The sequence below is a fragment of the Diceros bicornis genome (assembly GCF_020826845.1).
Source record: "Diceros bicornis minor isolate mBicDic1 chromosome 20 unlocalized genomic scaffold, mDicBic1.mat.cur SUPER_20_unloc_2, whole genome shotgun sequence".
Classification (NCBI taxonomy): Eukaryota; Metazoa; Chordata; class Mammalia; order Perissodactyla; family Rhinocerotidae; genus Diceros; species Diceros bicornis.
The window spans coordinates 270593-284244 of record NW_026690884.1 but is presented as its reverse complement, the minus strand read 5'-3'; the positions used below and the strand labels follow the sequence as shown (position 1 = coordinate 284244).

General features: G+C 41.9%; 1 protein-coding gene across 1 annotated transcript in view; it reads left to right on the top strand.

The window, feature by feature from the left end:
- LOC131401834 (centrosomal protein kizuna-like) overlaps window positions 1-13421 on the top strand; it is a 69854-nt gene extending 56433 nt beyond the window's left edge. Inside the window, 2 exon segments of the mRNA XM_058536946.1 lie at window positions 10070-10174; window positions 13264-13421. Of these exon segments, the coding sequence (XP_058392929.1) occupies window positions 10070-10174; window positions 13264-13421 (263 nt within the window).
- The last annotated feature ends 231 nt before the right edge of the window (window positions 13422-13652 follow it).

Here is a 13652-nt window from a genome sequence, read left to right as displayed (position 1 = left end):
AGAGTGTTGGTTTCATAAGTTGAGCTCCTGCAGTCTGTGCTAAGATTTACATAGAAACCCTCCCGTACACAGACCCACACACACAACCAGAATAAGTATTCCCACAGCCTGTATGATCTGTTGTTGTTAACACAATCTACCCCTTTTATTAGTCTGGTTGTTCACACTGAAGAATTAAGGTAGAAATGAAAGAATAATTTTGATGTCTATGAATGTGTGGTTTTCTCCCTATAATAGATAGTATATCATTTGCATGTATATTACACCTTTACTTTGGCTAAGTCCTGGGAATAAGACTGGGTCCTTGCCCCTCCTAAGTCTTCATCATCTCTGATCCTCACAACAGTCCTGTGGGGTAAACATTAGGGACCCATTCTACAGTCAGTCCAACAGAAACTTAGGAAGGTTGAGTCCTGCTCAAGGCCATATAGCTAGTGTGTTGGATCTTGAATCGAACTCAAACTTCAGGATTTAATCCCTGAACTCCTTCTGTTCCACCAGCCTGCTGCTTTCGTTTTACGAGAGGCGACTGCATCAAGGTGTCTGGATTAATTAAACATCAGTGTATATCATCACAAAAGATGAGCTCCACAAGGATGCTTTGCGAGTGACGATGAGCGAAGCTATACCTTTCCTTCCTCTTGTGTTAGGCCTAGAGAGGTGGGCACTTGCAAGGATTTCCGAGTATGGATTTTGCCAAGAGGTGTGTGTGCCCTTTATAAAGCGGGGCGAGCCTGAGAACACGCGCAGGACTAGAATACTCAGGCCAGTGCTTCCCTGGAACACTTAGACCAGGATTAAAGCCATGCTTGTCTAGACTATGAGAGAAAATCTCATCTGAACTACTTATACCCCCAAGTGAAATTTCCCACGTTGGCAATTTTATTTGTATTCATACTGAGTTTACCTCTGAGAGTGAAGTGAGTTTTAGGTTTAGCAAGTGACACAGGTTATGCTAAATGTCATAGAAACCCATCACCTGACACGGTATCTGGCACACAACACAGTGGGCACTCAGTTTGTCAAACGAATGAGTAAAAACGAGTTGGAATCCAAAGATTAAGGAGTTTCCTTAAATGCTTGTTGATTCAGGCCAGAACGCTGTCTCTTTCACTCAGTCACTCTACCAATGCTTTCCCCACCCCACGTGCCCATCCTGGCAAAACTCATCTCCTTAAGCTCCATGTGAAAAGGGCTCTCAGCTTTTATCTGAAGAGGATTAAGCCTCTAAGAATGTCCATTCAGCCTCTCATTCTTTTGACTCCTATTCTCTCGGTCAAGCTGTGTTGAAAGTGGTTGCCTGACAGTGCCATTTCTCACTGATATTCTTTGGCAAGCTGAAATATTCAATGTCATACTAAGGTATGTCCATTTAGAAGCTGTGAGGGAGGTCAGCCACTTGGGGTTCTGGGCAGTGCTTCTCAAAACGTTATTGCTTGAGTTTTACATCAAATTGGAAAAGGCTGGGAACATACAATAGCCAGGTTGTCATTGGTGACTGGATTTACCCTGGGAGAGAAGACTGTGGTGACAACGTTGGACGCCAGAGTACCGTGGCGTAACACTGCACTAAGGAGACTTTACTAAGAATGGGTCTCACCTGTCCTGTCCCAGAAATGCATGAGAATCAGGAAAGACGTGTTACCTGCCAAGCCTGGGAGCCCCAACTCATGCAAAACCAGGGGAACCATCTCATGCTGCTGGATTGTCCACTGCAGTCCCTGTGGCCCTGTCTCTGTGGTAGATGTCAGGCTGCTGGGGCTTCCCCTTTGCTGCTACAGCAAAGCGTCTTCACTCATGACATTGCAGGGCGGTGGTGTTTGTTTAACATGGTCAGTAAAGAATGAAAGGCACCTTTCTGAAGAGTGTTTTCGATTGGTTGCTCCTGCATTCAAGGAAATTAATTCATAAACGACTAGAGAAATTCTCCTTGGTCGTTGACAGTAGAATCCTGGGTGGATACCTATGCCCCAGCCACACCCTTGACCAGTTACATCAGAACCTCTAGGGGTGGGGCTCAGGCATCAGTCTTTTATAACACCCCCAGGTGACTCCCCAGGTTTGAGAACCATGGAGCAGGGGGTCTCAAAGCTGAAAGAGCCTTTGTAGGTCATGTTGTGAAACACCTTCATTTTATACAAGAGACTCAAGTGGGGAGAGAAGAGGTTGGGCTTCAGATATTTTAATAAAATCGAGGATCAGGAAGTGTATTATTTTCCTAGGGCTGTTGTAACAAAGTACCACAAACTTAAAACAACAGAAATGTATTCTCTCCCAGTTCTGGATGCCAGAAGTCTAAACCAAAGGCCAGCAGTGCCGTGCTCCTGAAGGCTCTAGGGGAGAAGCCTTCCTTGCCTGTTGCAGCTTCTGGTGGCTCTCAGTTTGTGACAGCTTGACTTCAGTCTCTGCCTCCATCTTCACATCACCTTCTTTCCTGTCTCTGTGTCCACTCTTCCTGTCAGGATACCTGTCATTGGATTTAGGGCCCACCACAAATCTAGGATGATTTCATCTTGAGATCCTTAACTAATTACATCTGCAAAGAACCTATTTCCAAATAAGGTCACATTCTGAGGTTCTGAGTGGACATGAATTTTAGGGGAGACATCATTCAACCCACTGTAGGGGGTGAAGAGAGATTTCTTCATATTTTACATTTCTAACATCTAGTTCATCTTATACATTGATTATTCCTGACCCTACTATAATGCTAATGATAATATTATTGTCTTTATTTCTGATTCTTCTCATTATATAAATCATTGAATGCAAATTGCTAAAAATATTGTTTTTAAAAATATTTAATTATGCCAATAAAATATAGCTTCCTGATCAAGATTACTCAGTCTTTGAAAAGTTCAAGATTGCATGACTTGGAGAGTTAAAAATTCCCCTCCCATGGCTGAACAATGTTAAGTGGCAGGCACTATGGTTATAAATTTACATATGAAGTAATACCGGCAGGACTGTTCAGTTCAGTTTTGGAACATTCGTTAAAGTTCAGTTACAAGCCTGACATTTATCTTCAAGTGTAATTGTTGAATTACTCTGTAGAAATTAAGAATGTGATGTAAATATTTTTTTTTTAACTGAGGAAGATTCACCCTGAGCTAACATCTGTTGCCAATCTTCCTCTTGTTTTTGCTTGAGGAAGGCTAGCCCTAGGCTAACATCTGTGCCAGTCTTCCTCTATTTTGCATGTGGGTCGCCGCCACAGCATGGCTGACAAGTTGTATAGGTTGGTACCCAGGATCCGAGCCTGCGAACCCAGGCTGCCGAAGCGGAGCATGCCGAACTTAACCACTATGCCATAGGGCTGGCCCCTAAATATTTATTTTCTGAAGCAGCTCCAGGCAACTCATGTGAAGTAGGAGTTTCTCTTCTCTGTACATCAGCAATCTCTGAGAGCACAGAGAAACCTTGGCAATAGATTTACAGGCCCACGACACTGGGGGAGTGGAGTTTATTGCAGAAAGTCTGGACATGAAAAGTGATTCTGGTCATGGATCCAACCTATGTATCTCAGGTTCACATTGACTTATGGCCTTTGAAAAAAATCCTAAATATAGATGAGTTTTCTGTATTTTCAGAATTGTGAAGGCACCCATATCCTAATATTTTCTTGTTTTCATTTGAGCAGATTACTAGACAAATGACTTCTGGATTTTCAGTGATAATATTTATCTTTAGAATTAATTTTAGAAATATATGTCACAATTTTTATTTTATTTTACAAAAATAACTATGTTTGCTGCATCAGCAACACATCTAGTAACAGTGTGGAAAAAAATTTGCATGGGTGTAGAAATATGTGAAAAGTAACAGCACTGGGAAACTCAGTGGACAGAAAATACTTTTCAAATTTAATTTTTAAATTTCTACATACTTCCTATAGGAATAGTAATTCCCCTTCCTTACTCAAAGATGCCCAGTTCTTTGTTGGTTCAAGGTTTTTCTATTTGTAGTGATGGTATTGTTTGCATCTCCCTTTGTTACTCCTTTTCCGGGCCCAACTTTTCTTTCTTTCATTAGGGATTTCTGCGCAAGCCAGGGGCAGATTCTCTGCCTGGAGACACCCCTAGGGGCTGGTGAACCCTGTCTCTCTCTGGTTCTTGTAATGAGTTGTTAAAAGCACTTGTTCATCAGATATTTTCTTTTTCTTTTTATTTCTAGATTTAGAAGTATTTTAGCAGGTGTACATTTGCATATAAAAGAGAATAAAAGATAAGAAGTTGAGGCTTTTTCTTTCTTCCCTCCTCAACATCATCTCTCTCCTACCTCCCTTTATTCAGCATGTTTTCACTTTCCTTCTCTGGCTGTTTCCGTTTTCTAGACACGAAATGCATATCAAAAAAAAAAAAAAAACAATCTCAGTGATTCTTCACCACTTTGTAGGAAGATAGATGATTGGGTTTGGCTGGCTTATGTAACAAAGTAGGGAAAAACATATTTATCTCTTTGTGTCATCAGTCTGGAATTAATAGCCAAGGATGGATTTTAACCCCCTGGACTCCTTTATTTTATGTTTTAAATTGCAATATTTTCTACTTTTTAAATTAAATCTTGACACAGATTTGAGTGTATAATAGATGCTTGACTGAGAGATCCAGAACTGAAAGCTTGAGCATGCAGATATATTTGTTTCTGTGTGTACCAGAACATTCTAATTGACAATGATTGTATTCTTTAGAAATATTTGTTTTATCTAATTATATGCACTTCTCAATAATTTTCTGGGAGTTTGACATGACTAATGAGCGGAAATGTTGCTCTGGAGTTCTCAGTCACAGGCTGGAAAGTAAAGCCTTAAGGGGCTACCTAGTCCTCGAATTTGCAGACTTAGGGTTTACTTGCAGTTGAGAAGACTCAAGTCTTTTCTCCTTGGAACTGGAGGAACTCGGCCCCCACTTGTCTATAGCAGGCTGATTTGAACTCTAGACTTGTTACTTTTGCTCTTTTGTTCGTTCATTCATTTCGTAACTATAAATCTGCAGGGCAATACAGTGCAGCTTTGAACTGCGTGATTCTTCACTATCCTTCTTCCTTCTAGGAAAGCCTGGGCCTGAGTTACCAGAAACTTCACGCCCATAGCTTTGCCTCCTTGACTTATGAAGTTGGCGTCCTGGCCAAGACCTCTAGGCTTTTCCAGGAGGAGGTCTGAATTGTTTGAGTGCCCCTAGCAAGACGTAGACTCTTGCCTCCAAAGAGTCTGAAACCTGGTCTATTTGATACAAACAGCTGCTTAAAAACCTCCACACAGCTGTTGCAGCCTGCCTTAGATAGTGTGTTCCCGGGTCTCTCAGCTCTGTCAACTACGAAAGCTTTTGCTAACATCTAGCTTCTAGCCCTTGGCTGAAGTTTTTCTCCGAGTGTTCTTGTGCCACTTTTAGGGAACACAGAAAAAATTGCTCACCACCATCTAGTTTCGAGGTTTCCAGTGTGTTCTGTTTGGCCTGTGCAGTGTTGTATTTTTTTTTTTAAGAAAGGCAGGAGTCTGGCAAGACTAGGCCCACTTTCCCACCTGGCAGCAGTTGGCTGTAGCCGGAGAACAGCTGTCCCCCTGGCCAGGCATGTGCTCTCCAGCTGGCCAGACTCACTTCTCTCTGCTACCTGCTTGGCCCCAGAGCATCTGCATTTATAATCCTGCCCTGTCCAATCTATGCAATTTCTGTTCTTAAACCCTCTTCCCTTGTTTCTACGCAGGCTATGTAGCCTTTATCCTCTCATTGTTATTTTTTAACCAAACCTTAATTTTGTTTTTCCTTTTTGGGTTGTTTCCCAGTCCTTCAAATGTTTTGTGCAGCTCTTCTGACTAAAACAGGGGTGACTGAGGGTGTGATACATGCCATGGGAGAATGACCACAGCTCTGAGCATCTGCTGCCCGACACAGACCTCCTGTTAGACAGCAGCACCTGCCGCCTGCTCCAACCCCTCTGGCTGGTTTGGTGTCTTGGTCCTGCCTCAGTTAGTGTTTCTTCCTCCAAGTGAATACACTTAATCCTTTCACCTTTTAAACTTCACTTTGCCCTTAAACCACACGAGGAAGCATGCATCGGGGATGGGAGCAGGCCATGTGCCCAGCAGTCCTCAGCTTGATTTTGCCAACCCTCTATTACTTAGGTCAGGGCGGCTATGTCCCAGATAAAAATTGTCCAGGTGAGCTTCACTGACTTTCCGCTTAGAGAAGGGCTACAGAAGGTTTAAAGATCAAATACCAGTAAGGAGCTATGGCTGGGAAGCGGGGTGGGCTCTGGGAGAACGAGACTGGAGAGACAAGCTACATCCCTCCAAAACTGTGTACGGTTGAAAGCAGACTCAGGGCAGCCTTGAAGGGAAAGGCCAGTTACAGAGTCCAAGTCCTTCAAGAAGCAAGGGAAGGGTAGATCCTACAATTCCTCACCCACAAGAAAAGAAACTTTGTAACTATGTATGGTGACTGATGTTAACTAACTGTGGTGATCATTTCACAATATGTACAAATATTGGATCATTATGTTGCATACCTGAAACTAATATAATGCTGTATGTCGATTATACTTCAATTAAAAAAAAAGAATAAGAGGAAGGAAGAGAAGGAAACCAGAATGGAAAGTGTGTGGAACATGGAAACGGCCTTTCTTTTCCAGAGTGGTAAAATGGTCCCTTGCTGCTAATGTGAATTCACTTCACATTCCTCCCTTGCTAGACTCAGACCAGTGATAATATCCGTACTGTCCTATATTTGGACAGAATACTTAATCCTCCCAAATGTGAAATTAACTCACAACTACTAGCTTTATATTTTTCATGAAAATCTTCTCCTAAAAATAAAAGGCACGTGTTTTCTGAGGAGCAGGAGAGCCAGCTCACTGGAGTCAGATGATTTACCTCACAACAATAGATGAGAGGAAAGCCTAACTCCAGCTTCCAGCTGCCAGGAGCCTTTGTTTACCAAGAAGCTACTCTTTTTTTCTTTTCCTATTCTTTTTTTTTTTTAACTTTTATCTTTGCTCTCTTTTCCTTGACCAAGTCAGTATAATTGAGTGCAGAAATAGCATATGGTCATTATGATCTGGACTTGTATCCTAAAAGCTGAAAAACTTTTTGGTTGATCTTTTAGAATAAAAACAAAACAGAATATTTTTACCTCTTTTACAGTGATTCCTTACCTTTTTAGAATTCTTTGATTTTATTGATACTTCTCCTCTCCCAAAAGTACCTTACCACAAATCTGAAGTAATATAGGTAGTAGGACTGACAGGAGAGTGTTATGATGCTGTCCTAGGACAGTGGGACTAATCTACAGCAAGAAACACTTTCTGTCCCAGGCCAGTACCCAACACATTTACAGAAGTTATGCAAAACAGTACTTTCCCCTTCTGCATGCATGACATCTGGTGTTTTCTTTATTAAATTTGTCAAAATACTAGTTCAGGTTTGCCCAACTAATATCACAATCCAGCAATGTTAAAAAGTGTTGCCTTAGGATTTATTATTTTCAGAGTTGAGTCCCTGATCTGTACATATTTTAACTATATAGCATTTAATATTTCAAAATATGATGCTCATTTTAAGTACTTATTTTTATCTTGATTGATTCTCAGTAGGGCAAGATAAGTTACATTTTTATTCGTCAGCGTGACGGTAGTTTTAATCCAGTAATAAGGGGCTCATGGTTAAGTTCTTAAATTGAACCAGCAAAAGCAGGAAAGCAGTGATTGCCAGCCTCTGGTGCTGACAGCAGGAGTCCTTTTGTTTGTGGCCACGTTGGAGATGTGGACGTGGATGCTGTTTTGTTATGTCTGTGCTAAAACTCTATTTCTCCAGCCTCTGTTTCATCCAGGCATCCTTGAGACTTGAGGTAATGGGAAAGTTGTGTCTCTCAGGTTCTTTACGTGATCATTATTTATTGTTTTTCCCAACAGTCTTCCCCACTTTAACTTACAGCAGACACTGTTAACAGTCCTGCAGGGTAAGGGTGTCCTGTGGGTGCCCAGGCTGCTGCTGACCCCTCTGGGGCACCTGGCTTTGCTCCCTGCAGATGCTCTTCTCTGTCCCTACCATGAGCCTGGTTAGATTTTCTCAGCGGTGGGTCCCCCAGCTCATCCTGCTGCCGCCTCCCCTTCCTGACCTTCCCGCCCCTCACTCAGCCCAGAGACCCCACACTCAAATGTGCAAGCCTGAGGGCCAGGGCAGCGCGTGCTGCAGAGGAGCAGCTGAGCAACCAAGGCAGTCAGTTACGTGTCCTCTGATTCATTCCTGTAGCCGCTTCTGCAAGGCCTGGACTGGAGAGAAACCATTTTACTGTGAGGTGAACCTATCCACAGACCCACTCAAAATAATGACTGGAATTTGGCCACCTCAAATAAATTCATACAACTTGACTTCGAGTCTTGAAACCTGGGTTCAACTAAATTGTTTTTTGTTTGTTTGTTTTCAGAGTTTCTAAAAAGGGACAGTTCAAAAAACTAATTTGCATGCATTTGAAAAGTGTTAACGTCGTAGGAGGAATTCAAGAAACTTGTTTCTAGGTAGTAGAAAATTCAGTATTTCTGTGTATTTTTTTCACACCTAAAGCAGTTAATAACAATTTAGCAATATCATATATCCAATCAGTGTTCAGTCAGGAGCCAAGCAAATATCTTTTCAGTCGATTTTTTTTGATGAGTAGCCCAACTGTGCCATTGCATTGCATTTGCTTCATATGTCTCTTAAGTAGCGTCACCATATAATTTATTGTCTAAATTAGGAAACTTTTGATTAACAAAAGACAACTCTATTAATTATCATGCTGGGACAACAGGCAGAAACCTGAATTGTCATGGACAAATTCTACTTTTTATTTTAATTGTGGTAAAAAAATACATAACTTTAAATTTACCATCTTAACTGTTTTTAAGTGTGCAGCTCAGTAGTGTTAAGTATATTCACATTGTTGTGCAACAGATCTCTAGAACTTTTTCATCTTGCAGTACTGAAACACTATACCCACTAAACACTAATACTCCCTCCCCCTTCTTCCCAGCCCTTAATAACCACCTTTCCACTTTCTGTTTCTATGATTTTGACCACTTTTGTTACTTCATATGAGTGGAATCATACAGTACTTGGCCTCTTGTGACTGGCTTATTTCGCTTAGTATAAGGTCCTCAGGGTTCATCCACACTGTAGTATGTGACAGGATTTCCTTCTTTTTAAAGGCTGCATAATATTCCATTGTATGTACATGCCACATTTTCTTTATCCATTCAACTATTGATGGACATTTGGGTTGCTTCCATCTCTTGGCCATTGTGGAAAATGCTGTGATGAACAAAGGTGTGCCAATAACTCTTTGAGATCCTGTTTTTAGTTCTTTTGGATATATACCCAGAGTGGATTGCTGGATCATATAGTAATTCTATTTTTAATTTGTTGAGGAAGCTCCATACTGTTTTCCCTAATAGCTACACCCACCAGCAGTGCACAAGAGTTCTGATTTGTCCACATCCTCCACAACGCTGATTTTCTGTTCTTTTGATAGTGGTCATCCTGATGGGTGTGAGGTGATATCTCATTGTGGTTTTGATTTACATTTCCCTGGTGATTAGTGATTTTGAGCATCTTTTCATGTGCTTATTGACCATTTGTATATGGAGAAATGTCTATTCAAGCACTTTGCCCATTTTTAATTGGGTTATTTGATTTTTGTTATTGTTGTCAAGTGGTAGAAGTTCCTTATATATTCTGGATATTAACCCCTTTTCCAAATATATGATTTCAGTTATTTTCTCCCATTGTGTAGGTTGCCTTTTCACTCTGTTGATTGTTTCCTTTGACATGCAAAAGTTAAGTTTGAGATAGTCCTGTGTGTCTATTTTTAATTTTGTTAACTGTGCTTTTGGTGTCATATCCAAGAAATCGTTGCCAAAACCAATGTCCTGAAGCTTTTCTCCTATGTTTTCTTCTGGGAATTTAATAGTTTTCAGTCTTATGTTTAAGTCTTTAACCCTTTTTGAGTTGATTTTGTGTATGGTATAAGGTAAGGGTCCAACTTCATTCTTTTGCATGTGGATATCCAGTTATCTGTGCCTTTTTTTAAATCTGTAGAAACAAAAGCCTACCAGTTGCTGAAGTGGTCTACCCTTCAGGATAATACAAATCAAACTGAAGACAGGTTCCAAAAGGCAGATGCTTCTGCATCACAACTGTCAGGTAAGTGAGCAGATTCAGCACTCACAGCCAGTGTCTAGGTGATCCAAGGCAGCAGCTAGTGCTGTGCTCAGGGAAGGGTGGTCATTCTTTGAAAGTTTCTGGAGTTTGCTTTGTAATAAGCTATCACTGGATCAGAATCAGCCAGTACTTTTTCAGTCCTTAACAAACAAGAGTTTGGAAGAGTCTTCCCTCCTGGATATGTGCCAGCCCTGGCATGGCGATGGTCCTTACAGGCCCTTGGATTATACCTGGCATGTCATGATAGTAACTTGTCGCTAAGTACCACAGGAGACACCCCAAGTTCTTTCTTTGCCCACATCTTCCAGTTTCTTAATCATCAATGGGGAACATCATCCTGGGCTATTTTCCCTCACCAGAATGTTGGAAAACTTTGGGTTTTTTAAATGAAAAGACTGTAAATCCCAGTAAAGCTAAATTTTAAGCTTAAGTGTAGTTCCTTCAATCTAGGATTTTTGTTTTAATTGTAATTTTCTTTGTTTTCGTATACTTTATTGCATTTTTATTATTTTCATTGGTTTTTATTTTATTACACCTTTTTTTAGTATGTCACTTCAGCTCCCTTTGTGAAAGTAAATGGATTCATACAGAAGGAAGTACACCTTAGTCACTTCCTTATCCTTACATAAACCACCATTCCATAATTTCACCCATCAGAATGAACAGTGATCTCTTAACATCACATAATTCCCAGGCCATATCCAGATTTCCCAATTGTCTCAAAGATGTCTATATCAGACAGGCATTTTTTCGAGGGACATGTGGTGCATTAGACTTAGCTGTCTGTCTTCAGAGAGCTATTTCCTAGATAATATTAGTGTTAGAATTGGTTGCTGCAAAATTCTGTTATTTTGGTTGTTTTGAGGATTCAGTGAGCCACTGCAGGCGAAATGCCCAGCACAGGGCCTGTTAGAGAGCAGCCCTCGGCAACTGCTGGCCGCGGTGGTGCTGGGTGTTATGTGAACTCCGCAAATGTGAGACATTGTAGTTGGCTGAGGTATGAAGCAGGGCCTCTGCCCCAATGGAGGGCTTCATCACTTTGGAAAGATGTAGCACTCGTTGGCCCTTAACCGTTTGCTTTTCACCACTTTCTTCACATTTGAGTCACAGAATTAGAATCCAGAGAGATTTAGAAAGTATTTATCCAACCCCCTCATTTTACAAAAGGAGGCGACAAGAGAGTAGCACCTCCCTCGGAGCCTTACAGCCAGTTAGCAGACACACGTGGTTGGAAGGTGACTCCACAAATCTGTGTTTGGTAAGTTTATTTTATATGGATAGTTAATTGGACAAGTTCAAAGGATGAGTAAATTTGACATAAGTTGTAGTCCCTTGGATGTATATCAAAAATGTTGGGGGCCAGCCTCATGGCTTAGCGGTTAAGTGCGCGCGCTCCGCTACTGACGGCCTGGTTCGCATCCCGGGCACACACCGACGCACAACTTCTCCAGCCATGCTGAGGCCGCATCCCACATACAGCAACTAGAAGGATGCGCAACTATGACATACAACTATCTACTGGGGCTTTGGGGAAAAAAAAAGGAGGAGGATTGGCAATAGATGTTAGCTCAGAGCTGGTTTTCCTCAGCAAAAAGAGGAGGATTAGCATGGATGTTAGCTCAGGGCTCATCTTCCTCACAAAAAAAAAAAATGGTACTATTAATATACTAATGATTAATGTATTTGTTTATTAATTTATTCATAAGTGAAGTGATACTTTATAGGTTGTATAATCAAGCACCCCTAGATTCAGTTCCCTCACTCCACACTCAAATTTACACTATGTGCTTTGCAAGATTCCACATTTTCCTGCGTTGGGATCACAGAAGTCCTTCTGGTGGTGTCAGCCATCTCTGAGGTCAGATACGGCCTCTGGCGTTTAGTTTACGTGTGGTCACACAATACTTTTCACTCTCACTCTCACTCTCTCGCTCTCACTCTGATCCTGGGGACTTCTCTGAGCTCCAAAGAGAAGAAGAAGGCAGGCTGGCAGGGTGGAGGGAAATGGAAGCCACGTACCCTGTGGTTAGCGTACCCCGCTACTGCTGTTACAGGTAGTGGTGAGGATGGGCACCCTGAACTCAGGAGCCACCCCAAATCTGACTATTGAAGAAGCAGTGCATGTTTCAGTTACTTTCTGCATCAGATGTGTTAGGTCTCTGCCTCTGGACCTGTCACTAAGGAAAGCCACTGCCACCTTGCGCCTTCCTTTCCATGTCTGAAAAGGCCTTATGCTGTTAAGCACATGGAAGCCCTCTTCAGGCTGAGCACGGACACATTGTTAAGAGAATGGCTTGGCTGCAGAGGTTACATGCAGGCAAGCAGGTTACAGGATAGAAACTCAGCAAATGCCTTTTGCAGAGACACCCATGCACTCTCTATCCGTGATCTCAGGTGAATGCCAGTTAAGAATCAGACTTGAAGCAGAAACATCCAAGGCTGAAGTCACCCAGCGGGCAGAGGTCAAGGATTGCCCTGCACGCTGATAGCATCATGGGAACAGTCTGGTTCCCCTGGCTCCAGGAAAGAGGTGGATTGTGCATCTTCCCCATCAACTTTTTCAGGCTGGTTAAAGAGTGGCCTTGATGGTTTTCAATGGAGATTCAGTCTCTCCTGGGAGATGGAAAAACAGAGGATTTGGCAGAGGGCTTAAGGGTGGGTGGGGTGGGTAACTGTCATCCAGCGGTGTCAGTTATTTCTGAGACCTGGTTCCCAGCACCCATTATTTTGATGATCCCTTGCTGCCCATGTGTTATAACAAGGTGAATTATCCAGTGCATGGTGCTGTAGTAGAGACCCATGTGCTCACATGTGCATCGTGGTCATTTGGAATAGAGCTCTTCGAATGATTTTATTTTTTATTTTTTGTGGCTTCTAAGTATCACCGGAAAACACTCCACTTCCTTTCAGAGTTCTATCAACATGTTCCTTGCCTCAGAAGCTCCCTGCCTTCTGTGGCTTGAGCAGCATCTTCCCCTGTTGACATTTGTTTCACCAAAGTTATTGTGAGCCCTCTTCTTCACTCGTTGCTGCGTGGTGGCTGACACTCTCCATGTTTGTGCTTCTCACAGGTTTGAATATTGGCAGCGGTACATTCAAGACAAAGACAACTAACAAAATCGCTTCGGAAGCTAGTTTTTCATCTAGTGAAGGAAGTCGTTGTCAAGGTAAAGTCGTGAAAGCCTGTCAAAATAGTGGCAACAAGATGAGAAATGTCGCTACGCAATGAATTAAACTCCGGCCGCGTGTTCTTTTGTTTTGTGACTTGATGGAAGGTTATGGTTTGGGGTTTTGTTTATCTAAAATAACAGTTGAAACTTTAGTCTACCTTTGAAAATATTTGCACCAGAGCCAAGTATTGTTTTGCAGCTGTTGTTTCCTTGGTTTAAGACTCAATTGACACCTCAGTGAACCACGAATTAGCGTCTACAGCTGCTCGCAGTAGGGCTGCTTAGAGACC